At 33.9% G+C, this 25,858-nt stretch overlaps 1 protein-coding gene across 9 annotated transcripts in view; it reads left to right on the top strand.

The window, feature by feature from the left end:
* The window catches only part of STRN3 (striatin 3), a 65,561-nt gene that overhangs the window by 23,920 nt on the left and 15,783 nt on the right, over window positions 1-25,858 (top strand). For 8 of the 9 annotated variants that reach the window (XR_010884179.1, XR_010884178.1, XM_067296688.1 and 5 more), the window contains 8 exons: window positions 2,663-2,736; window positions 4,591-4,672; window positions 5,034-5,213; window positions 5,649-5,781; window positions 6,498-6,639; window positions 12,344-12,454; window positions 19,568-19,708; window positions 25,114-25,247. Coding sequence is in view for 7 of the 9 variants with exons in the window: in XM_067296688.1 (XP_067152789.1) it covers window positions 2,663-2,736; window positions 4,591-4,672; window positions 5,034-5,213; window positions 5,649-5,781; window positions 6,498-6,639; window positions 12,344-12,454; window positions 19,568-19,708; window positions 25,114-25,247 (997 nt within the window). In the remaining 2 variants the exon portion in view is untranslated. The remainder of the gene's footprint in view (window positions 1-2,662; window positions 2,737-4,590; window positions 4,673-5,033; window positions 5,214-5,648; window positions 5,782-6,497; window positions 6,640-12,343; window positions 12,455-19,567; window positions 19,709-25,113; window positions 25,248-25,858) is intronic. The other variant, XM_067296689.1, reaches the window with a different exon arrangement.

Genomic DNA, 25,858 nt, shown 5'->3' with positions numbered 1-25,858 from the left:
GGACATCCAGCATATACAATTAAATAAAATGCAGTAGTAGTTGCAAAATAGCTTGGTATTTTTAGTATTTATTTCTTAATATGTTTGCAACAAGTGTGATAATGTTTTAGAGAAGTAAAATGTTATTTTAATGTCTGAATATTTTGGGTCTAGTTCTTCATGAATTTTTGCAATAAAGGTAGGCCTTAAGTGGTTATGTGTATGGTGATTGCTGTTTGTTTGTAGCTAGAGGATACTTTAGAGTGTTTTACAGAAACAGTCAGACTTCCTCTGCTGTATGCTCTGAGCTGCTCTGCTTCAAGCTTTGTTGGTTTAGTGCTGTGCTCGTCTTCCCGAGATCACAGAACTGTGCTGTTACTTTGACTTTGTGGGCTTTGGCCTGGAAGTGATTTATATCCTTGTAACTGATGGGTAGGATTCAACAGTTTGGTTGTCTGACTGCATGCTGCTATTTAGGGACACTATTTCTCCTTTTTCTGCTTTCTTCTCTCATCCTAGCCTTAGAAATACAGTAAGTCAGTCTTGAAAAGTTTGGGAAGATGCCTCTTGCAGAATTGAGTTATTCTGTGTGGTGTGAGGATGGGAAGTAATATCATGTCTCGTAGTGAACAGCACAGTAGATTGCTAGTAGTTGTTAAGATATGTAGTCACCAGTCTTGTTTGTGTGACAACGTGGAGGGGAATACACATGCATATATATACACTTTATTGGAATATAATCTTAATTTCTTACTGCAGAATTGAAACAGCATCAAATGTGATAAGAAAGACATTATTATTACATACATCAATATTTTGGCTTATTTGTAGTGACTAATCATTAGTGTAGTTTCAGATCAGATACTTCATTATCTTCTGTAATGAGCAATTAAAGCAGAATTTTAGTTGTATATGAAATTACAACTCCAAAGTTGAACAGATGCTCCTAGCTCCAAATTGATCAAATTTAGGTTGGTTTTCTAATTACAATGCTCTACTGAATTCATTTATGAATTGGGCCAAAACATTTGGTCTACTTTATTTAACTACACAATTTCTTAATTATTTTCATTCTGTGACTTTCTTTTACCCCAAATGTACAATAATTTATAGGGCATTTAAATCATGGTCTGGGCACTTAATCTGAAAAGCTTACTGATACACTGCTTGCTACAATGTGGAACAAAGGCTTTGTTTCTCCTTTTAGAAGACCTAGTGTAGGCAGTTTTGCTGGTTCATGGATGAAATACATACAAATTCACAAATAACTTTAAAATATTTGTGATTCTGTTTAATCAGCAGTCAGCCAAATTCATGTCATGCAACTACTTAGTCTTTGGGAGCCTTACAGTTTTTCAGTTAAGATGCAAGATACAGGCCTTTAGTGCATGGCAATTACTGCAAAGGGTCAGCAGTGCCACCTACTGACAGTTTGTTAACAAGACTTTTTTGAATTGCCTGCAATTTTGGCAGAAACTTCTGTAATTTAGAAGAAAATCTTCTGTACTGGCAAGTGTCTCAGACTGCATTTGAGATGAACTTTATTCTTGAATTTGGAAAACTTTCAAGCAGTGGTTCAGTTGAGAAAATATTTTCTGGGAATGCTTGGTTTTGCCCGGCACACATTTTGTTACATATTGTTTTTTGAGGAAGTTCTAGTATCTTTGTGGCAGTAGTCTTGAAAATTGATGGGGACTGGATATGACTCAGTTATCATAGTTAAAACTTCACTCATCTTTATTTTGTAGAGATTTCTGTGAAATTTGGTTGCTAACTTTTTCCAGAGTTCTTTCACCTTTGCTCTACTGCAGAACTTTCTAGAGTTCTTTTCCCTGAGAGTTTGAGAACTTTTTTTCCAGGAGACTTTTGAGGCAAGAATTAAATTTTGAAAGGTCTAGGATAAAGTTAGGGGATTCCAGAGTCTACTTGTAGTGATGCACATGATGTTCTTCAAAGTTTGATAGGCAACTTAGAGAAGATTTCAAAGGCTAATGCATGCCTGTATTGAAAAGTATCAGCAAGACTGATTTTATTGAAAAGTGATAGAGAAGGAGAGGATAGGGGATGAGAGATCAGGATATTGAAAGGAGTGAGGCACACCTGCACAGGTGGATTGTGAGCAGGAATCAGAAGTTAAGCCTTGAGTCAAAGCAGAAGAGCAAATCAGGAAGAGAGTGCATCCAGCGAGGGGAGCTAGCAATCCAATGTGGTTCTGTCAAGGAAAAAGATCTCTATCATAAGCGAAGACTTGGCAGGAGAAGAATTGAAGAGGAAATTGAAGGTAACAAGTAGGCAGGGACCGCAAGTGTGGGATTTACTCATCATAGTGTGGTTGGCTTACTATGACAGTGGTAGAACCGAAGAAATCCATGCTAAATAATTGAACCTGCCAGTTTCAGAAAGGTTCTCGTAGCAGCTGACACACATCAGAGAAAACCCCACATTCTTGAAGAACATAACTTCTCACCTGCAAGTTATTTGATAGTAGTGAATAGTTGTAAGAAGACCCAAAAGTGTGGTCTTGAAAGGTTAGGAATGATTGTATGATTCAATAATTATTGCAATATTTTTATTTGGATAGATGATATTATGTTGATACTCTTGTTTTAAAAGGTGTTAGTAGAATGTTTTAATTTGATAAAAGCATTGTATGCTAATTTGTGTAACAAATACTTTTTTTCAGGGCAAAATATCATAAATTAAAATATGGCACAGAATTGAACCAAGGTGACTTGAAAATGCCAACCTTTGAATCAGGTAACTTTTTTGACAATAGCCTGTTTTGGTATAATTCTTCCATTATCCACTGTTGTAGATTTGCTCATTTGCTTTGCTCAGTTTGTTTTAACAGTCAGTTCTCCCCTGCCGCAAGTGAGTTGTAGAGAAATTTATTTAATCTAGGAGACATTCTGATATTGGGCAAATATTTTGTTTGAGCTCAAAATTGAAAAGAAATGAATTTCCTTTTTCTAAAGAGCTTTGGACATTGAAGAAAGTTATAAAGTTACACAATTCCCACTTCAGCTGCTGTTTCACTTTTTTTCTTAAGTACCCCTTTTGAAAGATTTAATATTTTGTGTGCTTGTGATATCCTTGTTTTGAGACAGCTGAAAAGAAAGCGTAACTGCAGAATAAACATAAGAAATCCTGTCTTTTTGGTGCTGTTTTAGGATGTTAGTTTTTGAGAATGAGCAAAAAAAAGAATGAGCAACTCTATTGCATTGGCCTGGAAAAACTGTTTTTAAGCCTCTATTTTTATCTTAAATAAAGGAAAAATGTCCTAAGAGAAAAAGCAGACTATCCTTACACTATTCTGGAATGTAGCTAACTTTGCAACAAAGATACAAAATACATTATAATCAACAGTTTTGCTCTTCACAGTATTGCTGATTGAAGAAAGATTTTTTTTATAATAAATAAGAGGGGTTACGTGTGGCTTCTCTTGAAATGTGGGTCCTTGGGAGCCATACTGTTGGCCTTTGGTTTTGTAATGTGTCAAAAACTGTGGTCCATGGATTTTCTAGCAGTAAAACTAACAATTTGAACAGTATTTTTTTTCTCCTGCTTTATAAGTGCCACATTTTGGGTACTTTTAACCTCAGCTGAAAGTAGAGAGCATGATTCTTGTTGTTTGTTTGATGGGATCTGTAGTATGTCTTTAAAAGAAATGCAATTGGATGTCTTAATCCTTAACCTCTCAGTTCGTCCCATGTTTTATAGTCTCTGCCATAGTAAAAGTGCAGTGGGCTCTAAGTTTTATTTTTTTCTAGTAAACTGATGGAATTTGTGTTAAACTTCTTTTTCTCCAAACACTAACATACGCCTGCTTCTCTTATTTTAGCTGTGTTTAGTTTGGTGTTTTCAGTGTCATTTTCTAACCAGCTGGGTGAGAGGGATTTAGCCAGTTTTCTTAGCAGTACATTTCAACTGATTGGGGCAAGATTTTTCTTCTGTATACAAGTTAAATATTTCTTTCCTTTTCTTCAAGTAAAGGATCAGGATTTTTTTAACTAACTTTCTGAAGCTTGATGCTTCAGCGAGGGTTCAGGAAAAAAATATATTTTTATTTTCTAAAAAAAAAAAAAAAAAAAAAAAAAAAACCACCCCCCCACCCACACACCCCCACCACACACACCCCCATGCATAGGGCTGTTTATAATTTGAAGAGGTATAGGAATTTAGGAAGAGATAATAGCACTAATACAAAAGTGTTTGTAGTAAATAGTTTTTAAATGAAAAATGATGCCTGATTTTAAATTAACTTTGCTAAAAGTTATAATGCAAGTCAAAGGGAGAAAGAAGAATTTGATAAATACAAAGTCTGTAATATGTGTGACAGTATTATGCTTCTTTTTTAGCTGCCATTAGGCTCAGCAATAATCTGTTAAATGCTTTTGCAAGCGCTGATCTTTTACTCTACGATACTGTTACAGAATGTGGATTTGTCAAAAGAAATTATTTTAACAAGTTTGAACCTTGATTCATTAGAGAGCAAGTTCCTAATGGCTACTGTTTCTGTTTTAAGATTTGCTCTCAGTTTCATTGGTGTTTTGTAAAAAGTTGATGTTAAAAATAAATACATAAATAAATAAATATGACTATATCTTTCAGAAGAAACCAAAGATACAGAGGTTCCCACAGTACCTCAAAATAGCCAACTGACCTGGAAGCAGGGCAGACAGTTACTAAGACAGTAAGTAATATCACTGAGTACTGGTGTATTCAAACCTCTTCCTGAATTATTAGAAGCTGTGTATATATGCTTACTCTGTGAGACTGTGTAACTGAGGTGGGCAAATAGTGGTTCATTATACAGGACTCTGTAGTCTTGAGCTTTCCTTTAAATAACTGAGATGAAGCTTTTGGATGCCTCATGGCTTAAGCTTTTTGGCTGAATATCGGCAGAGCAAGCCACAGGTGGAATGCATAGATTTATTTTGCTGAGGCAGGTCTTTTCCATAAATGATGCAATAATAGCATTCATTTTAGCAGTTAATGCTGATTTCTTTTCTGTTCTCTAAAATGTATTTTCTTTCTCCTCCTAATGCATGTAGGTATCTTCAGGAAGTAGGTTATACAGATACAATATTGGATGTACGCTCCCAGCGGGTAAGGTCTTTGCTTGGGCTCTCCAATTCAGAACCAAATGGTTCAGTAGAAACAAAGAACTTAGAGCAGATCCTCAATGGAGGTGAATCTCCTTCATCAAAACAAAAGGGACAGGAAATCAAAAGGTAAGTGAAGAGATAGGAAATGTGTAAGGCTTAAGTATGTTTTACTTAGTCATTGATAAGTACTACTCAGTTTACATTCAGTTTTAACTCTTGAGTCTCTGAAAACCTGTAGTGTAGCTGACTATGATTATGAAAGTAAATGAAATTGGCTATAGGTCTTAGGTAGGAAAGTAGCAAGGGCTGTAGGATGAGAGTTCAGTTTCAGTACCACTTTAGAAATATTATTTTAAGCAAGATATTGTCAAGGGGTGCTTTTCACCATAAGGAATTAGACAGCTGTAGGAACTCTTCTTCATACAACCATTTCTTGTTGTTTTGCAGTTTTTAAAGATCTTAAACTATTAAGTCAGGTAGCAATTGCATTTGATCTGATTAATCTTCTAAAATCTTATCAGGAAGTAAAACTGACTCTCTGTTAATGTTTTTTTAATGTAGGAATTCTGGTGATGTTCTTGAAACATTTAACTTCTTAGAAAATGCAGACGATAGTGATGAAGAAGAAGAGAGTGACATGATAGAAGATATTGCAGAAGGAAAAGAAAAGCATCGGATAAATAAGAAACACAAAGTAAGGATTATTTTTAGTATTATGTTGGGTGTAGATCTGAAATCTCTTTTTTAAAAAAAGAAATAATTTTTTTTCTTACACAGCTAATTGCTGAAAGGTGTATCTGATTTCATCATTTCAGCTTCTCTGCATAATCTGAGCCCTTTTACAAGGCAAATTTTGTGCAAGACAATGTGCATCCTTTCTGAGTTTTGGAGATTGCAGAGACAATCCCTTGTGGAGAAGAAGCTAAATGATGTAGTGAAAAAGCAGATTCCATGCCAAATAATGCTTAATTCTTTTATGCAGTTCCTTAATTAAATGTATTAAGACTCTAGTAGAGACTCGTCACCAGTGGCCGTTTTCATAAGGCTCAATTAAATTTTGTGCTGTTTTGTTTTTCTCTTTAGTTTTCCTTTTTGTGAGCAACTCTCTAGGTAGGATAGGATAATCTGTCCCTTTTTAGTACTTTTTCCCTGTTATGGAAGATTCCCCCTGTCTTTGGGTTTGTTGTAGGCAAAGATCTTAATTTATGACCATGGTACTGACAGTTAAAATACTTTTTGTTCACTGGAACATGCTGTAGCACGATGGCCCTTTCTATCTTCTTGTTGAAAAATGTTTTTCCATGCAACTAAGTCCTCATTGAGGGTAATCTGTATCATTTCTAACCTAAATATTTAATGGTAGAAAAGTTTTCCTGGCCAAACTGCAGAAAAATGCTTATGTGTTTGCAGATTGGTAATGAAGGTTTAGCTGCTGACCTTACAGATGACCCTGATACTGAAGAAGCTTTGAAAGAATTTGACTTTTTAGTGACAGCTGAAGATGGTGAGGGAGCTGGAGAAGCCCGAAGTTCAGGAGATGGAACAGAGTGGGGTAAGATGCTAACAAAAGTGTTTAGGAATATAAATATAAGATGTGTTCATGACAGTACATATGAGTTGCAGCACCTACTAAAATGGCGTGTATGTGCGGATGACTGTGAAGATCAAATGCTGGTGATTAAATAATAGGATACTGTATGTTGAAACTGTATATACTATTGTCATTGCCACAGATAGGATTATTATATTTGTTTAATGTTTTGGTTTTGATTCCAAAATTTAAAAAAGAAATTTTTTTTTCTTACATAGGAAAGACTAGGATTCTGTATGTCTTTACGCCTGAATTAAATCAGCCTTCAAATCTAGATTTTTTTTTTTTCCTCGTTTGCTTTTGATCAGGAGCTTTAAATACTGTTTGTGCTCAAGTTAAATAAATTTATCTTTAGTGTACTTGGAAAAAATTTGAATTAGTATAATTAGTTTTTCTTGCTAAGATTTTTAGATGCTGTTGCTTATGTAGGTTGCCTTAGTAGAATCAACACACTTTTGTACTGTTTCAACTTTTTTTTAAGAGTAGATAGCAAAATTAAACAGGTTACTATTTCAGTGTGAAACACGATGAGCTAAATAAATTTCAGAAAGTCCCAGAACCTTAGATGTTTCAAAAGAAGAAATTGAAAGAGGGAGAGAATTTGGGTGGGAAAAAGAATTAATAGCTAGACAAGACATTTACATCCGCCTTGATATGGGAGTTGACAATCTTTGTTTCTGAACTGTGGTGTAAAGCAGTTTTGCAGTTGTGCATAAGTCTTTGACTATAAGACCAAAAAGTGCCATTGGACCATCTTGTTTGACCGTTTTATTCCAATCAATATTGAGACAATGAATTTGTTACGCTCAGAAAAACATGTCAGTGAGCAAACACAATACAAAGATCTACAGAAAACAAAATACTGGTACATCTTGCAGGAAAATCATCCAGTCTTGATTTGAAGGTACCAAGGATTAGAATGCATTTTCTCTTGGAAATTAGTATCAAAGGATTAGTCACCTTTATTTTTAAAACTCAGTCTTATTTCTGGTTGAAAGACAAAGCAAGAAAGACAAACTGTAATCTTTAGTTTTGACAGTGCCCATCTAGTTTTAGAAGCATTTTAGTACGTAGTGTTGTTCTCCTTTGACACTTGATCATCTTTTTATTTAGCAGAAGAGGCAAATCTCTTAGCATAAAGTATTTCTCAACCCTGAAACCAAATTTGTGACTTTCAATTTTCAGCATCACTTCAAATGTAGAGTAATGCAGAAAGTTCTGGTTCTAGCGTCAGTCTTACCAATATTGTACATAGAAGTAAAGACATCTTCTTGATACTCTAATTCATGCAGTCAAAGATTTCATTTATCCTTTTTGTCACAGCATCATGCTGAAACTTACTGAACTAGCTTGTCCATTGCAATCCCAAGTCGTTACTCTCCAAGATTGCTTTCCAGCCTGTTATCTGTGTTGTCATCTTTTCAGCTAGTTACCCAAAATCTGGGGTTTCTGATTTGAAATATTGATATTTAAAGTTTAATTTTCTTTAAATTTGTCAAAAATGAAATTGACCCATCACGCTTCTCAGAGAACAGGTTTGAAGTTCTTATATTAGAGTTTATATTAACCCATAGCAAAAATGAGGCAGAGCATTTTAAGAGTTTTTTTTTTTAAGAGTTTTTGCAAACTTGTGACTCTGCTGATTTTCGGTAACCGATCCAACCACAGTAACTCCATTGTTATCAAAGTGCTCACATCTGAGGCAAGGAAATGGGGAGGGGGAAACAAACCTACTTCCATCTCAAAAGGATATTTTTCAAGTTTTGCCACATGAAGGCAATATCTGTAAGTTTTTCAAACTTATTATACCAATTTACTACCTAAATAAGCCAGAAGACAGAATTCTAACTCTAGTAGCACTACTGTCCTCATAGTATGTCACTGATTTTGATGCAGCTGTTCTTTCCTTAAATGCATGCTTAAGGATACATTCTGTCAGGTCTTGGGATTAAGTGTTTCTTTTTTTTTCTTCTTTCTTTCTTTCTTTTTTTTTTTTTTTTTTTGAAAAGTTGGTGTGTAGATTTGAGATATTTAAAGGCCGTGTTTCTTCATTACCTATCAAAAATAACATTTGAAATAATTGTCCCACGGAAATGCCTTCTATGATAAATAATAATTACCTAAACCAGTTTGCCTTCTTTAGCCTGTCGTATTATCTTAAACTCTGTGAAACTGATATTCCTTGAAATCTCCAAGAATATCTTTAGGGAGATTTTTTGAGGGTAACTTCCATTCAAGTGAATACTTGCCATTTCCTTGAGAATGATGGTATCAACAGTCAACGTAGTATTCAGTTATAAATAATATTTTCTCATCTTTCATAGTGTAACTGGTTGTACTGTTTGTTCTTTTTAGCCTTTTTTTTTTCTATTTAGTCTTTTTTGTCACTAATATCTTCACAGTGTTTCTTACCCCTGTAAGGATGCAGGTTAATCAATAAAATATAAACAACCAATGTTTACATGTATGTTTCTTTGTAACTTTTTTATTTAGTATAGGGAAATCAAACTTCTGACTTTTTTTTTTTAACTCTAAAGCTAAAATAGCTTTTTTTATTGCTTTTAATACTTAGTATTGTCTATAGCTCAAACTTCAAATACACTAAAATTTTTCATCACCAAATTTGATAGTTATGTTCGGGTTACAAGAGACTTCTGCAAACCAGCCACTGTCAGTGACAACCTTTTTTTTCTTTTTCCCCCCTATAGGATGGCTCTTTATGAACATACTCCTTTTTATAAATCCCTTGTTTACTATACTTTTAGTCTTAAATTATTTTCATTGCAGTTTAAAGTCTCCTGTCATGCTACACATTTTACTAGGAACATCTTGTATTAAAACCAGTGAAATATGAGCAAATTCGAAGTGTTAAATAAAAAATTAAAGTATGCGGTGAATTCAAAAGGAATGTGCATTTTCAAAATAAAAGTTTATGATACTTTGTGGTGAAATAACATGATCAAAAAAAAAGATTCATTTATAACTTTTGTTTGCCTAAGCAAACAGGAATAAAGCAAATGTTACATATTATGTTATCTTTTTTGATGTTTAACGTACATTATTGAATTTCTGTACTCTGAGAAATAAAAAAACAACAAAAAAAAACCCCAAACCCAAAAAACTGCTTGCAAATCAGACCTGAGTTGGAGAATGACCGTGCCCATAATTCTAGGTGGCAGAGAATGACTAGAATTTGGTCTCTTGCGTCATCTTTTAAATAAAAAAATCCTTTCTGCTCTAATTGGTATTAATTAGTGGACGTCCTGGGTCCTCTGCATGGTCCTGCTATCAATTTAATGTGGATTATAAACACTGCAGGAAGTTACAGGAAGTTCATTCCTAGAGAGGAATTACAGAGGTCTTCTAGTTATCTGGCTCTGAAGTAGTTGATTATATGTTGGCATTCCTGAGAGAAATAATGTTGAGTTTTCCTAAAAAATCTTCATTAAAGTTCATTTCGCAGCCTCTCTGGTTAATCTGGTTTAGCATTTAATCTAGTTTTCTCATTTCTAACCTAAATTTCAGTAGCCAATACCATTGTTTTTGAGTATTTATGTTTTAAGACTTGCATTTTTGCTGTTTGCTGTTGACTAAATGAGCCCAATTTCTTCAAATTCTTCATGTCGTGATATCTTGATCTTTTCTTCTGTCGTCTTTTCTAAAAGTTTAGTGTAGCACACAGATTGGACATGTTATTTCAGTTTTGTCATCAGCACCACTGTATAATGAGTACTCCTAATGTGATCCACCGCACCTTTTCAGACATAACAGAATGGCAGTTGGCTGCTTTTTTTTCTTCTTCTTCTTTTTTTTTTTTTAACATTACATTGTTCTTGTATATTCAGCTTCTGGTTCAGTTTAACCCCCACATTTTTTTCAACAGTGCAGGTACCCAACTGATTATTTTCCTTTTACTATTGGTGCATTGGATTATTCCCCCCCACACACACACACCTTTTATTAAACTTGTCCTTAAGTGAATTGCCTTTTGGTGATAGATAGGTATAAAAATATATAAATATATATTTTATTTATAAATAAAAAACAATATTCATATTTATATATTGTTTTTAACTCCTTCCTCTTTTGGTTGGGCATGTCCTCTGCCTTATGTAGTGCCTCTTGTTCTTTTCTGTCAATGTTTTGGCCCTGTGGTCCTAAAGACAGAGGTTTTTGTGGCTGCAGTTCGGCAGTGGTAGCTTTAGTTTGATGTAAGACTTAATTGTGCTGTCCCACTCTCTAAATTGTTTGTGGACAGTTCAGGTGTTCATGAGATTTTTCCCATTATTCTGCCTGTCCTCTGCCTTCCCCACCTTTGCCACTTCTTCATTCCACCTGTTGGAAGATTGTTTCTTCTTCCTCACCTGCTGACTTCTGTCACTGATCTGTCCTGTTTTAATGGCGCTCTTGTGGTGGATGCCTCAGTGCCTTAGGGTATCTTCCCCTTCTTTGTCATTTTTTAACATGGAGTGTTTGTATTTAAGGTAATTGTTATTGGGTTTTTGTTTTATATCCTTTGCATCCTAAATGCATATGTTTCTTTAGGGCCCTAACATAAAAGAACATACTGTAAGTTATTTTAATAAAACAGATTTACAGTTCGTTCTCTCTGCTCTGTATGGCTCCTCTTGCACACTTCTATGACCTGAATGATTGACATCAAAAATTGCTGGGTTTTGGAGACAGTAATATTGTAGGTATGGTTGTAAAAATTGGGAACTGAGGGACCTAGTTTTATTATTTATTTCTAAATAAGTTGCGAGCATAGGTTTAACTCGTGCACAAGCCAAGTTTGGTTGATTCCTGATTGTGTCTTGTTTCTTTGCTTGTCTTTGAGCAAAAGTTCTTCTTTAAATGTTTCTAAGACAAGTTGAAGGTATCAAGTTTATCCTTTTACTAATCCCACGTTTCCAGAAATGTTTGTGATAATTTAGAAGAGTGGAGACTTGGCATTTCTTGGATAATAATTAACTCAGCAGTGTGTGTCACACAGAAAAAGACATGTCTTTTGAAACTTCTGTGGAATTTTGTTTCTGCTCATTATAATGGAATTGCTGGAAGATAGTGGGATGTCAGAATTTATTCAGCTGTGTGAATTACTTTATCTTCATGTAAAATGCTGCACTTACAGAATTGTTTCTGTGATTACATATAGGACCAAAGTTTCTTTCTTGTGCCTGTAGAATGAGTGTGAGAGGATGCATGGTGGTCTTTATGAACAAACTGGCACTGACTTACTTGGCTTGCATTTTCATGAGTGATACAGCATGAATACTTTTTTTTTCCTTGCTTGTTCAGCACTGGCCAAAAAATTTCTTAACACTATCTTTCTAAAGATGCAGTAATCGTTTGTGAGCACAAACAATTTTTTTAATGTATTTTGAAGTATCTAACAGTTATTTAAAAAGCATGATTTATTTGTTGATTAGTAACAAATTAACACAATTTTCAAATGTATAACTGGTTTTAAACTGTGCCTTGGAAAACTATATGAAATGAGAATTAGTATTTTGCAAACTTAAGAAAAACTAAGACTTCACCTTTAAAATAAAGAATAATTTAGAACTTTTTATTGATGATCATATACAGCTGTGAAAGTAAATCACCAAGAGCTTGCATTGCCAATTGCTGATTTTTTTTTCTTTTAATAATATGCTGCATGTAGACAAAGATGACCTGTCCCCAACTGCTGAGGTTTGGGATGTAGACCAGGGATTAATAAGTAAACTGAAGGAACAGTACAAGGAGGAACGAAAGGGGAAGAAAGGGGTAAAGAGTAAGTGCAGATTCTGAATCTTGTAATGCAACGCTTTTTTGCCTATTATATAGAAGACTTTTTTTTTTTCTCACAAGTTCTGTTTTTATTTTTTCATTAAACATTTTTTTGTAACGGGGGCAACCAACTTTAACTTTCTCCATGCTGAATGTGAATATGTTAAAACCTTTATTTTCAGCCATTTCCTAGATGAGAAATATTGAAAACACATAAATATTTAAGAATAAATTAAGTAAAGAAAAATGACCACTTTGAAATGCGAGTTTAAATATAAGTGAACTACATTGCATTTTGGGGATATTTCTACTCAAAAAGTTTTAAGAAAAGAAGAATTAAACTTTCTCCACTTCTTAAAGTAAAATACTCTTGTACTGATTTTTTTTTTATCAGCTTGACTTTAGTTAAAGCTTGTTTTAATTGCTGTTTATGGGCTTGTATGTATTTTTACCATCTAAGACAGAATGAGAATTAAAAAAATACGTGCAATGTGAATACAAACTTCTTGGTGGATTTGCTTATGGTTAAATTTTTATTTTATGGTGCCCTTCACTTTTCTGTATTGAGATCTCTTTACTCTTGAGAGGAAGACCAAACTTCAGCTTTAAATAACTTAAAAATGTATTACTAAATTATACTGGCTACACAAACCTCTTGGTGGATAAAATGACATTAATTCAGTGTCAGTCTGGAGAAACTCCCTTGATTGCAATGTTTTTATTTTGGAAGTGTATTAATACAGTTTCTAGCTATATTCAATAAAAATAATTTTGAACCTGAAAAACTGTGCATGCATACTAACTAAATTAGGTGATAATGAATTAAAATGTAACACTTTATAAAAAGAGTTTTATAATTGTTGATTAAAATTTGAAATCACTCTGAGCAAACTCTAACAAATTAAAAATCAATTTGCTCATGTTGATTGTTTTGAGCAATTTTGCATGACTTGCACATACATATATAAATATACAATTTTTGTCAAAGTAAGAGGTTTCTTACCCATCCTTTGACTATTAGAATTTATAATAGTAGTCTGGATGATAAGGAAATCTCTTCATTTAACATGTAGATAAGCAGTTAACATCTATCAAATTCACATGAACTATTTTGTAGGAATAGAAACTTCCTTTTAATACCAAAATGGATTTTTTTTATTTGAAAGTTTCTTACTGAACTTTCCATTTTTTAGACACTTTTGGAAGCATAGTGGCAGCAAATTAGCAGCAAATGTTTTGATTTGTGGAAAAAATAAGGGATTTAGGAGATTGTTTTATTTGTTTTTGTGTGAGACAATATAAAGACACAATTCGGAAAGCTCTTGAAACTAGACTTTTGTTTGAAGGTTTGCTTCTGTCCTTTTCACATACCACCACACCAGTTAGTTTCTGCTTCTGGCTTTCACAAAGTGAGCAGCTGTAAAACAGTGACAAGTATTGTTGCAGGAATAAAACTATACCAAAAGCTCTTCCCAGGGCTCCAAATTTGTTTTCTTGGCATTATTCTGGCATCTTCTTTTTACTTGTCTAGAAAGGGTTTCTCATTCCTGCAGTTATTGCTTCCTTGGGTCCCATGCAGTTAAGAATTTTCATCGTGGTTTTTTTTTCTGCCTGCAGCAGTCTTACAGTTTCCAAAAGAAGAGCATAATCCTCACTGATCAAAACAGTACTACTTTGTCAAAAACTGGAGTTTTAATGATCTGTGTTGCTGATTAAATTGGGAGCAACCATTTAAAATAAACAGTAATTATTCTTTCCGAAATGCCTCATTGTAAGTGTGAAAATTTAACACCATGTCATCAAAACGCTTCCCTTCATCTCTGCTTTCCTCCAGTTGCTACAAACACTATAACATTAGGTTTTGCACCCTGAAAAATACATGTTGGCTATCAATTATCATCTGACTTTGTATTAAATGTCTTTTGACAGTGTGTTCCAGTGTCAAAACTTAGAGGAGTACTTTCTTGATCTAAATTTTGAAACCTGCTTATGTTCACATTAGCAAACTAATTGGGATACAACTCTGTGTCACACTGCTATAAAGTAACATAAGTCACTGCTTCTGTTTTTTTAAGTTTAAGCTGCCTTCTATTTTGGGAATCCCTGAGCTTATATAGATAGTCTTACAAGGTGGGTCGTGGGATTCTGCACTGGCATGATAGTAGTTCCTGCTTAAGAACTGGCCTCTAAATCTCTGAGTAAATTGAACAGCATAACTTAATATGCAGAAAAAGTATGCATTTAAGGTTGGACAGGTTTGTTTAAAAACTATTTATTTGGTTTGTAGATTTCTCTCAGCTTTTTTTAATATTCTGGGATTGAAAATAGCATAGGAGCTTCTTCTGTATTCCTGGTTTTAAAGTCGGATCATTCACTGCACTTCATACTGAATAGTCATCTCTTATTTTGCTCTTCAAAATTTCGAAGGATATTGTCAGAGACTATCAAAATATATTTTCTGAGGTCTGTGTGGCATCATAGTGATGAAATAAATGTGTACTGACTGTCACCTGTTGCAATATTTTGAGGACAGCATAATAGGGCAGACATTCTAACAGATTCTTTTATTGGCTGTCCAGTTGTAACTATAGAATGTCTGAATTTAAAGTGTTTTCTTGATAACAGGATCTTCATAGCCCTGGTTCAGGTATGGTAACTTTTCATTCCAAACGTAAAGATTAGTATTTGAAGAGAAGCTGATTTGGATTCTAGTTTAAAATTTCTGTAGTCTACGTTCGTATGCTTTCTTTTGGAAGAAACACCTTAATTCGGGTCACCTGCTGTTGGCACATATGTCATCTTAATGTAATACTTGGTCGATTTATTTTGTTTTTTGTTTTTTTAACCTATCATGATAATCACCGTGTTATGTGGAAATACTACTTTCTTATGAAAGAATCTTAGTTACATTTTTTTTTAAGATTTTAATTATGAAATTTAATTACACTTGAATACATTCAGAATATCAGCAGTAAAATAACTCAACCTCTGTTTATTAAAAGTTTGTTTTATATTCAAAACAAAACAAAAAGACCTACTCTGGACTTCACTGTGATAAATAGGTAAGGAGCGTAGGTTTGATTTCCACCAAGCCATCTTCTTTTATAAGCTTACTCCTTATGATAATTTGCTGTGAGAGTAAGGCATCTGGTTTCTTGCCCGAGTTTGATAAATCCTCTTTGGCAGGCAAATCAGTGTTGACTTTCTTTTTTTTCCCCCAGATACCCTCTGCCAAATTTTCAGAACATAATACTGGAGATGATACGTACTGCGTTTGACAGCATTAGGTCAGAATAAGGTGTTCTTCAGCAACTGGGAAAGTATTTATCATACTTTAAATTGTACGTTTGGATCACTATTAAAATGAAGATCCTTGTACTGATTTTCCTGGTCCTTGTAATTTTTCTCATTATCTCTTGGTTCTCCTGTTCTTCTTCCCCAGTCTAGTTTGCCATATGTGGAAAGGTATCCTTCCCAATCATTCTTCTATCCTTGATTTCTAGAAATATGGTGTAATAGCTGATGAACTTGAAAGCAAATGTAGAACTATTACAATCTTCATTAGCATCACCTCTTGATGTAAGGCAATCCCTATGCTAGATTCAGACTTGGGCTATTACATCTTGGAGCTAATAGAAATCTGTTTATGGCTTTTCAGGCTACAGCCTCTTGGTGCTGAATGTTTAAATACTTGTCTCCCTTTTGATCTCTGAAGGAAGGTACACTGAGATGGGATAGTAGATGTCCCACTTTTGTTCATAACAGTTTCAAGTTAACTGATTGTTTTGTTTTATCCTTTAGAATCAAGGGAGAACTAGAACATAGTTGGCCAGTTTGTACCTTGGACATAGCTTCTTATGCAGAGACAGCACATTCTTATCCTTAAAAATCTCTTTGTAACATTTAAAATACTTCAACAATGGTATGAAGGCACACTTACTGTTTATTCAAAAGCAGAAATCTATAAGATCTTCTATGATGATCACATAATCTTGAGTATTGACATTTTTTAGCAGGAGGTACAGAGAAGTTATTGGGAACAGCAGATGCTCTTTTGTGAGCTTCAAAGACATTTATCTCTGTATTGTATGACTGATTGAGGGCTGTTTTCAGGTCATGCCTCAAGGACAAGAATTGATGAAATTTGGTCAAAAACGTTAGAAGGCAAGGCTGACAGTCTCCTAATCAGTGACATACTAAGTGAGTGGCTGGTTCAAGGTAATGGTAGGTAGCAGAGCAGGGGAACTTCTGGTTCCTTCTTAGTCTGCTCTGAGACTGAAATCTCTGCTCATATATTTAGGGTGAAGGTGCTTATGAAAGAGACATTCAGTTTGGATGCAAATTAGAGCTTATAGGGTCATTTTGACATTTTCCATGGATGTGCTGAATAGTTCAGGCTGCATATCAACATAGAGAAGACAAGTGTGTTTTCTGCTGGAGAACAAAGAACTCTGTATATTAAAGTAGACAGTTGAGGGTACCTGTGGTAACTTTTATCATGTCATGCAGTGATTCCTCTATAAAATCTTCAAGAATATATCTGCTGGGGGTCACATTAAGTGGCTGAAAGTCAACTCTAATAGAAAAGACACCAAAAAAAAAAGGCTGTGGTCTGTGTGGTTGAGACCTGGGCCTTTTAAGAAGGTCTCCTTTAAAATGAGATCTCACCTGCTGACCCCAGCTGTTGTACCTTTACAATGAAATTTTACTCATCTTAATCTGATGGCTATTAGAAAAAAGTATAGCTACAAAATAGAGATTTGTCATGGTAGTAATTAGAAAGAACCTCCTCCATCTTTTTGGATAGAGGCATCTTTCCAGGGTTGTGCTCTTTAGGCTAGATACAGTTCATTTCAGTTTGCTGATCTAAAGAAAACTGATTAGGTCACATAATAGAACTGATCATCAGGTATGAAAACACTATAAGCCGAAGTGTGTAACAGCACAGGCAAGATGCAATGTAGCTGTGGGCCAGCAAAAATGAAAGGACTGTCTGATATTTCAGTTCCATAAGAACTTCCATAAGTATTGTTCTCAGTTTCTCTCCTTTAGCATTTGTATGTGATAAGCCCTTAGTGTCTGTAAACGCAGCTTCTGTCCCCACCCCCATGGCTGCTTCCTCTGCTGTTAAATCCAACCAGAATGAAATCTTTACTTTTCATGCATTTAAAGGAATATTGCATGTTCCAGAAAATAATTCTCTTTGCAGGAAAATATTTTTACCAGCTTCTGTAGTCTCCTCTAAAACTCAAGTAGGTCTCTCTTTCTGCTAGTCCTTGCTTTATCCATCTGTATCTTTCTTAAGGAAAATAATATTACTTTACTTTTGGGTGTGTTTAGAAATGATTCTGCCTTGAAGAGTAAAGTTGTAACCAGGGAAGAAAATTTTAATAATTTTACACTCACTCCATTAGCTGAAAACATAGATTTCTAGACTTATTTCTACATGAGTGAAATGAAACTTTAACCATGCAAGAAGTCTGTTCTCTTGCATGAGGGAAATGCTTTGAAAGCCATTTTTTGTTCTCAGGCAACTTCAGGGTAGCAGTTCTCATAGACTTAATGGGAATAGTAAATGTTCTGTAGAAAAAAATAATACCAGAAACACAAAAAAGAATATAAAGGGAGTTCTAGTTTGTTTGGCAAAAAGAGAATTTTTTGCAAGAATTAGTGAGAATAGGTATGTATCATACCTCTTGGGATAGGCATTGTATGCTCTTGCTATGATTCTGTTTCCAGAAATATTTTTCGTTGTGATCCTTCTCTGTTATCTCCAGCAAATTGACTTTATTGATGAATACTTATTTTTGATCACATCAGTTGTAGCCACTTTTTTATAAAAATGAGATCTAAAAACTGAAATGGTTAGATACTATTTGAAAAGTTGTGGTTTAGTGCTTTTTAACAGTTTAAACAAACATTTCTACTTTTGATAGTAAATCGTCTGTAATTCTATTGTTTTACCTTTTACTTTTTTTAGAGAATGAAGGCTGCATTTTAATTTGCATTTTCTTTTGAATAATAGTGGCACATGTCATCTCAGAGTTCAATAAATTGTTTCCTACCATATGTAAAAACAGCCATATTTTAAAATTAGTTGTGTTTTAATAGGCCCTTTTAAAGATAGTAAGCACTTAAATTCTAATAAGTCTTAAAGAAAAGCACACATGTTTTTTGTGGGGGTTTTTTGTTTTTAAAATTCTGCAGTATAACTGCTAAGAGCCTAGTAAGTAATTGATTATAATCTGATTATGTTATGTATCGTTGTGAATCATTTTCTTTAACTAGATTCCATCATTATGAATGAAATTTCACTTCATGGTTGAAGCCTGACTTTTTGACATTCAAGCTGTTTTGTGGGAGAAGAAATGAATTTATTAATTAAAGTTAAATATTTTTAATTTAAAGTAGACTATTCTTGTTTGCTATTTCTAGTATCTACATCATGAATTTAATACATATATAATCCAATATGTCTTGTTTCTAGAGGCATACTTGTATAATACATGTAATATGCAGTTTTATACAGTGCTGGAAACATGCTTCCACTTGGGTTTAATATACATTTTATACAGTTTAAATACCATTCAAAACCAGGGAAAGTTAATTGTTTGTTGCACCCCTGTTATGAGTTATCTGTACTTTTCCCCTCATTTATAAGCTAACTTTTTATTTGCACTCTGCTTTTCAGTGTTGAACTGTTTAGTGTAGTTAAAGCTGTCTAATATTGCAAATGTTTAACTCGTATGTATTTTGTTTAATAATTAACTTTCTTTTAACGTTTGGTTTGACTTCTCACTAGGGCTGTAAGATGCTGAGTTTCTTCTCTCCTACAGCAAATTATAAAATAGATCTACAGAACACAAAGCACTTATTCTTTGAATTGGTGAATTAAAATTGTTTGCATGTAGTCTTCAGACGTATGAATTAACTCCTCCTTTTGGTTTCCAAAAGATCGATATTATTAATATACAAAGACAAAAGAAAAGCAGTTTGTTTATTTTAAGGAGGTCCAGCAGTAATTATTCTCATTTAATTAGTTAACTGGATTTTTAGACTTCTGTCAAGTCAAGTGGTAGCAATCAAATGAATTTTTGCTGCTGACATTAATTTACAGGAGTCAACAGGACAAAACTTCACGACATGATAGCTGATCTGGGCGATGATGAGCTACCCCACATCCCTTCAGGAATCATTAATCAATCTAGGTCACCCTCTTCTAGAATGACTGATCATGAAGGTGCAAGAGCAGAGGAAGGTACAAAATATTCAGCTACTTATTATATTTCAGGAGGTTTCTTTAAGAAAGCACACACTGTAATTTACTGTCCCTTCTTAAGCTTCATGCAGATGCAGATTACAAAAAGACACTTTATTATTTACAGTTCTTCCCAAATGGTTTTGTGAGAATGTAGCCTGAGTTCTTGTGACTTGTCACAACTGACCTTAATTTCACAATTATTTTTAAACAGTCTTATGTACAGCTGTGTGTTCTTACACTATTGACTGTTAAATCCCTGTTTGCAGACCCTGTGTTAGGATAACCTTGTACAAATAGGGTGTTATAAAACTTGATTGGGAGAAAAAAAAAAAAGGTGAGTGTTAACATTTGATACACAGGTTGCATTTAAAAGCTAAGTTTAAAAATGTTTATTTAATTTATGAGACCAATGTGTCTCTCTTTCCTCATATTTAATGCTCAGGGTTTTTTTTTCTTTAATTCTCTGTTCTATTTTACATCGTGTTTTTGTGCTCTTATGTGTTTCTTTACAAAGTATTAGTTCCAGTTTCAGGTGCATCTTAAGTAAAGGAAGTTAGTGGCAAAAAATTATCTTAGTAGCCAAAAATCTTGTATTCAGCTTTTTGTCGCCTATGATTTATTGAAGTTTTTTATTTTAAAGGATTTGTAGTAACTTTGAGATTAGAATACTGTGATATAGATTATCATCCTCTACCTAAAATGTAGTGGAAATACTTAGTTGAATCCAGATTCAGCTATTTTAGGATGATCTTTGACCTGTAAGCCGTGGCATGGTATCAGCTCTCCCAGAAATTGAGAGAATTTCCATTATTACTGATGCTGATAAGACTACTAGCAGTCTGACTGTCAGTTGGTTCTTCCCCACTCATCCCTGTCCCCAGCTATGCAAATTTCCTGTTTTGCGAGGATTTTTTTTTTGCTCTCCCAAAATCTTATTTTACATAAGCGCTTGTCTTCCCACCTTCTCTTTTGCCCCCTTTCTTTTCATGTGTGTTTTTATTTACAATTAGAATATATTTTTTGTATATAGAATAAGTATAAATAACAGTATAAAATTTACAAGTAGGGTGCAACTGAAAACCTGCTGGTGAATTTTCACTTACTGAAATTCATGTACATGTATCTTGCAGTATCACTATAAACGTGGTGTATTCTGGTAAAGATATTAGCCTTCTCTACAGCATATGCCTGATGTGATACTTTGTTCAGGATACCTTTTAGCCTTGTTAAAATATTGAGGGCGTTTGGCCCTTCAGGTCCCTCCATCTGTCGTAGGCTTTTTCCAAGCTACAACTGCAAATGCCATGTATGGTGTGCAGAGGAACACAGATAATCATTGTTAAGGACAGGCCATACAATTGTCATTATTTTAGAGACTTCCCATTTATTAAAAATATTTTGCAAAACAATCTTAATGAAGAAACAGATGGCAAATTTGAAGGTGACTTTTATTGCCTCGTTCATGTAGCACAGTATATGTGCTACAGTTCAAACAATTAAAAATTATCTGCACCATTCTCAAATAAGGTGTACTTTCTGGATTATATTTTCATGCTATTTAATGTGTTCATATATTTTTAGCTTATCAGTTTAGTTTGCTGTGCTTTATTCATTAAGAGCAGTCGTATGAATATCTGTATCATTCTATCAATTAATTATGGTTTCTTCATTACTTTTAAAATTCAAATATTCTAATATAGATTTTTCTGCTTGGTCAGAAATTCTATCTTGAATATTTTAATAGCTTTTTTAAGTCTTTGTCTATATGTCTGTACTATATGGTACAAAGCTGCAAGTAGAAAAGCTTACTGTTGTCTTTGAATTCCTTCTATGTCCATGTTTTGGTAATAATAATAAAACAAGGGCAAAATACTTCGTTATAATAAGATGCTGATTTTGCTCAGTTATTTTTCCAGCTATATTTTAAAAGCTAAATTCTTTGCAAATAATTTTAGGCAACCAACTTCCTTACTAAGACACCCTAACCTATGCTCATGGATGTTAACAAGCCATAATTTTCTTGTGACTATGCATATGTTTTATGCTACACTCTGCTCTTAATGAGCATTTCTTCTGCTTCTCAGTGTTATAATTATGTGATAAAAGGAATGACTGTTAGTTTTATCCATATAGAAAACAATGTATTATTAAGCTCCGTGTTTTTTTTTCTCTTTTTTTTTCTGGGTGGTGGGATTCTCAGTTGGGGAAGTGAACTATTGTCCTACTTGGTTGGGAATATAATCTTTTGTTCTTTATTTATTTATTTATTTAAACACTCATCACATTTAACCAGGCACTTGAGAAACTTGCTATGTCATAATTCCACTTTATAGTTTTGGCAATAAGAAATTTGGGTTTCCATTTCACCATATTGCATATTCTCTCAGAAGGAGTCAACTGCAACATGATCCTCCAACCCATGTACTATACAGAGAATTATTATTATAATGGGATTTTTTTCTTTTTGAAGATCCATAGAGTGCTGGGCAATCTCCATTTTTTGACAGGTAGTAGCAGTGATAGCTAATTGCTCAGCTATATATGGTACAATATTGACTGCTACTGTTGTCATACTATAAATTACCTTTCTAGTGAAAAGATCAAGATGTCCCTGTCTTAAACAGTAGACAACGAAGGCAAATATGGATGTAGATGTTTGACTGGAGGTTAAAGCAGTTTCAGTCTGTACAAATACTGCTGCCTGAATTTAATTATCCATAGTGTCAGGAACTTCAGGGTAAGAAATGCTGGTTAGGATTGGCCAAGCAAATATTTAATTGCTGTATCTTTTTACTTAGTTTTACCTGCAAGGAATTAATTTTGAATTTTCAGGTAATGGAATGTTAAACTCTGATGCGAATAAAATTTGATAAATTTATAAACAGTCCCTTAATGTGGTAGTGTTTTTCTGTGATAGTCCTTCAGTTTTAGCATAAAATACATTTTTGGAAAAGTTCATCTAATATCTGATAAAAACAGACTACATTGCTCTCAAAAAGTATTAGTCTGACAGATTAAGGAGCTCATTTAAACCATGTGGGCCTATCCTAAAAATCACATCAGAGTCACAGCATCAAAAAGGGGATGGAAAGTGTCGTCAAGTTTAGAATCAACATGTTGCCTTTTTTCTCAGTGATCAGAAGCTTTGTTTCTGCTGCTGTGTTTGGGAAGTTTGGGCTTGTAAACGGTTAGTTGTATTTGTGATGCTGGGACCCTCTCAAGACATTAGAGGTGAGCCTTTTTTAGAAAGTCCAAATAAAACAATCAGAGTCCTTCTAAGGGACAGGGGAAAAAACTCTATGGCTTTTTTTTTTCCCCCCCCATAGCCTTTACCACTTCTCTCTGGCCTCTGAAGTAATTGAGGGGCTAATTGTTACTTATTTGAATATTTCACAATTTAGGTTCTCCTAAAGAATGTTTGTGAAGTTATTTCAACTCTTGCTTTTACATAAAACATTGTGTATCTCCCCCTTACCTTTATGCTCAGTTCAGACAATTTTACTAAAATACCGATCCTTAGAATTTCAGCCCTCATCTAATAAAGAGGGATGACTGGGCCAAAAAAAAAAAGGAAAGAAAAAAAAACTGTAATAAGGAAAATGGCATATGGAAAATAATTAAGAGTTTTCTAGAAATATGGCTTGCTTCTGAAATAATGAAGAATGGTTTGGGGTAGATTGTCAAATTGAGATTTCTAGTAAAATATTAACAAAAGTAAAAAGCTTATTTGTACAAGAGCATCATAAACTTACTTTGGGCTGTGAACTTAATGTAATATTCAGATGTGTCCTGGCCTTTGTGTGGACTGTGAATCTCTTAAATAGAGGTGATGGTGTGAAGTTAGAATATTATTTGTTCTTTTCAGGCACTTATAGGAAGAGTATTCTTTATTCTTATTGGGAATGCTGTCCGTACTAATAAGGTTGCATTTTTTAATAGTGCAGTAATTTTCAACCATTAGAGTTTGTTTTATTCTTGAGAAATGCTCTTTTGTCTGCATTAAAGTTTTTCTGTTGATCTAGCTGTGTTGGCTCTTCTTTGCGCACCTCTGCCATAGTGATGATATCAGGCATCTATACTTGACACTTGGTCTTAGTCGCTTTTCTTTTAGTGGTGTGGAACATGACTGAGTTACCATTCAGATAGTGTCAAGCATAGTATGATAAAGATGCATGTTCAAAAAAGGAATGTGTTGATTATTAGTCCTTTTATTTTTTGTCTTATGTAACATTTCCAAACAAGATAGGGACATTTTTTTCAGAATTGGAAGCCTTATTTTCTGTGGGTTTCTCGTTTTCTCTGAGGGGATTAGAATCAAGAGGTGGCATTAAAATACTCTATATTCTGGATCAGTGAAATCCAGAAGTAAAACAACTTTAATATTAAAAGATGTCAAACAAAATTTAACATTTCTCAGATGTTCCTACTTAACTAAAGGTCATGCTTAGCTGAAGTTAGTCTAAGGTACTTTGCTTATCAAGTGTCCCAATTCTTGCATAAAAAAAGAATACTAATAAATAAAAGCAGCTTCTAACAATATGCCAGAGTATTAAAATACTTGAGCCCTTATTCTGATACCTCACTGCTAAATTGTTATTATTTGTAGGTATAGAAGAAAGAGGTATAAAGGATTGTTGAAGCATGTAAAGACTATGGGTGAATGTTTGAAACTTTATTATTCAGATGTGAATTCAGAATGAATGGTTACATGACGTTCTTATTCATTACACACTAAATGAGAATTAATGAAAATGTTACATTTTAATTTTGGGAAGATGTAGCTAGCTAAGATAAATTTCAGTTGAGTATATTTTTAAACTTTTAGAATTCAAAATTATGCTGAGAAAGTCAGAGAAGGGTTTCACGAAAAACAGACGTTTTTATTTTTTTGATCTAAAAAAGCCGAAGTAGAGAAGAGGTTTTCCGGGGGCCTTAAGCCTGAGAGATAAAAATACTTTCTCATGCAAGGATATTTGGCTAGTATAAAGCGCAGAGAATTACTTGCAAATAGATAGAAGGGAGACAGCATGGTGTAGTGAGCGAAGTATTTAACTGACTATTTGGAGATCTGGGACTTAGTTTTTCTGTGGCACTGTGGAGTGACATCAGTGAAGTCACTTCATTCTTGTGACCCTTTTGCATGTATAAAATTGTTGGTGATATTGAACTCCTGTGTAAAGTATGTTGAAATCAAATGAGTGTAAGAATTGTGTATTTAATATGTGTGTGTGTTTGCACATGTGTGCATGTAGTCGTACTCTCTTTTTTACCTGGGTCAATATATAGTGCATACAAGTTCAGTTTTAAATTCTGCTTTGCTTTTAAGTGATGAATAATGCAGTTTTTCATCAAAGTTTGAATTATTACATTGAGACTTAAAGAAACTGTTTTGTTCTTTGTAGCTGAGCCAATAACGTTTCCATCTGGAGGAGGCAAGTCATTTATTATGGGTTCTGATGATGTTTTGTTAAGTGTTCTGGGCCTTGGAGACCTTGCAGACTTGACAGTAACAAATGATGCAGACTATAGTTATGATGTAAGTGCAATTTTATTTTAAAATTCTTTATACAGTTTAATCTAATCTGTGATAGTTGGGTCCCCTCTCTCCCCACCCTGAACATTGCAGACTTTGAGGACAGAAGTTTAGTACTAAAAACTATTACTTGGGAGGAGGAGGGAGCACCTTGCGAATGCACTAAATTGGGTAATCAGAATTAAGTAAGACAACTTGTTTATTTTTTACTTAAATAATTTCATTCAGATTCTTCCCCTGGGGGGTTGTGTTGTGACATAAATAAAATGAGCATTGATCTCTTAGCATGAATTGTTTAAACAAAAATGGGAACTATACACTGAAGTGGAATGTTGAAAGACATGACATAAAGCACAAATATTGATATTAACTTATTTCTTTGCTCTCCCCTTTGTTTAAGTAGTGTTAACAGCACAGACTATATATTGTAGTATATTTCAGATGTAAACTTTTTGGGGTGTATTTTTATTATAATCCAGAGCGTTCAGAGATTCTTCTTACAGTTTTCACTAAGCTACTACCAGTAGTGTTTTTATTATGAATTTTTTCATTAGCTATTAATGTTCGATGGCTGGTTAGGAAAATGTTCAGGTAAGTCTTGCATGTTGTAGCAT

Source organism: Apteryx mantelli, chromosome 4, assembly GCF_036417845.1.
Source record: "Apteryx mantelli isolate bAptMan1 chromosome 4, bAptMan1.hap1, whole genome shotgun sequence".
NCBI lineage: Eukaryota > Metazoa > Chordata > Aves > Apterygiformes > Apterygidae > Apteryx > Apteryx mantelli.
Note: the sequence above shows the minus strand (reverse complement) of the source record. Positions and strands in the feature narration are given on the sequence as shown.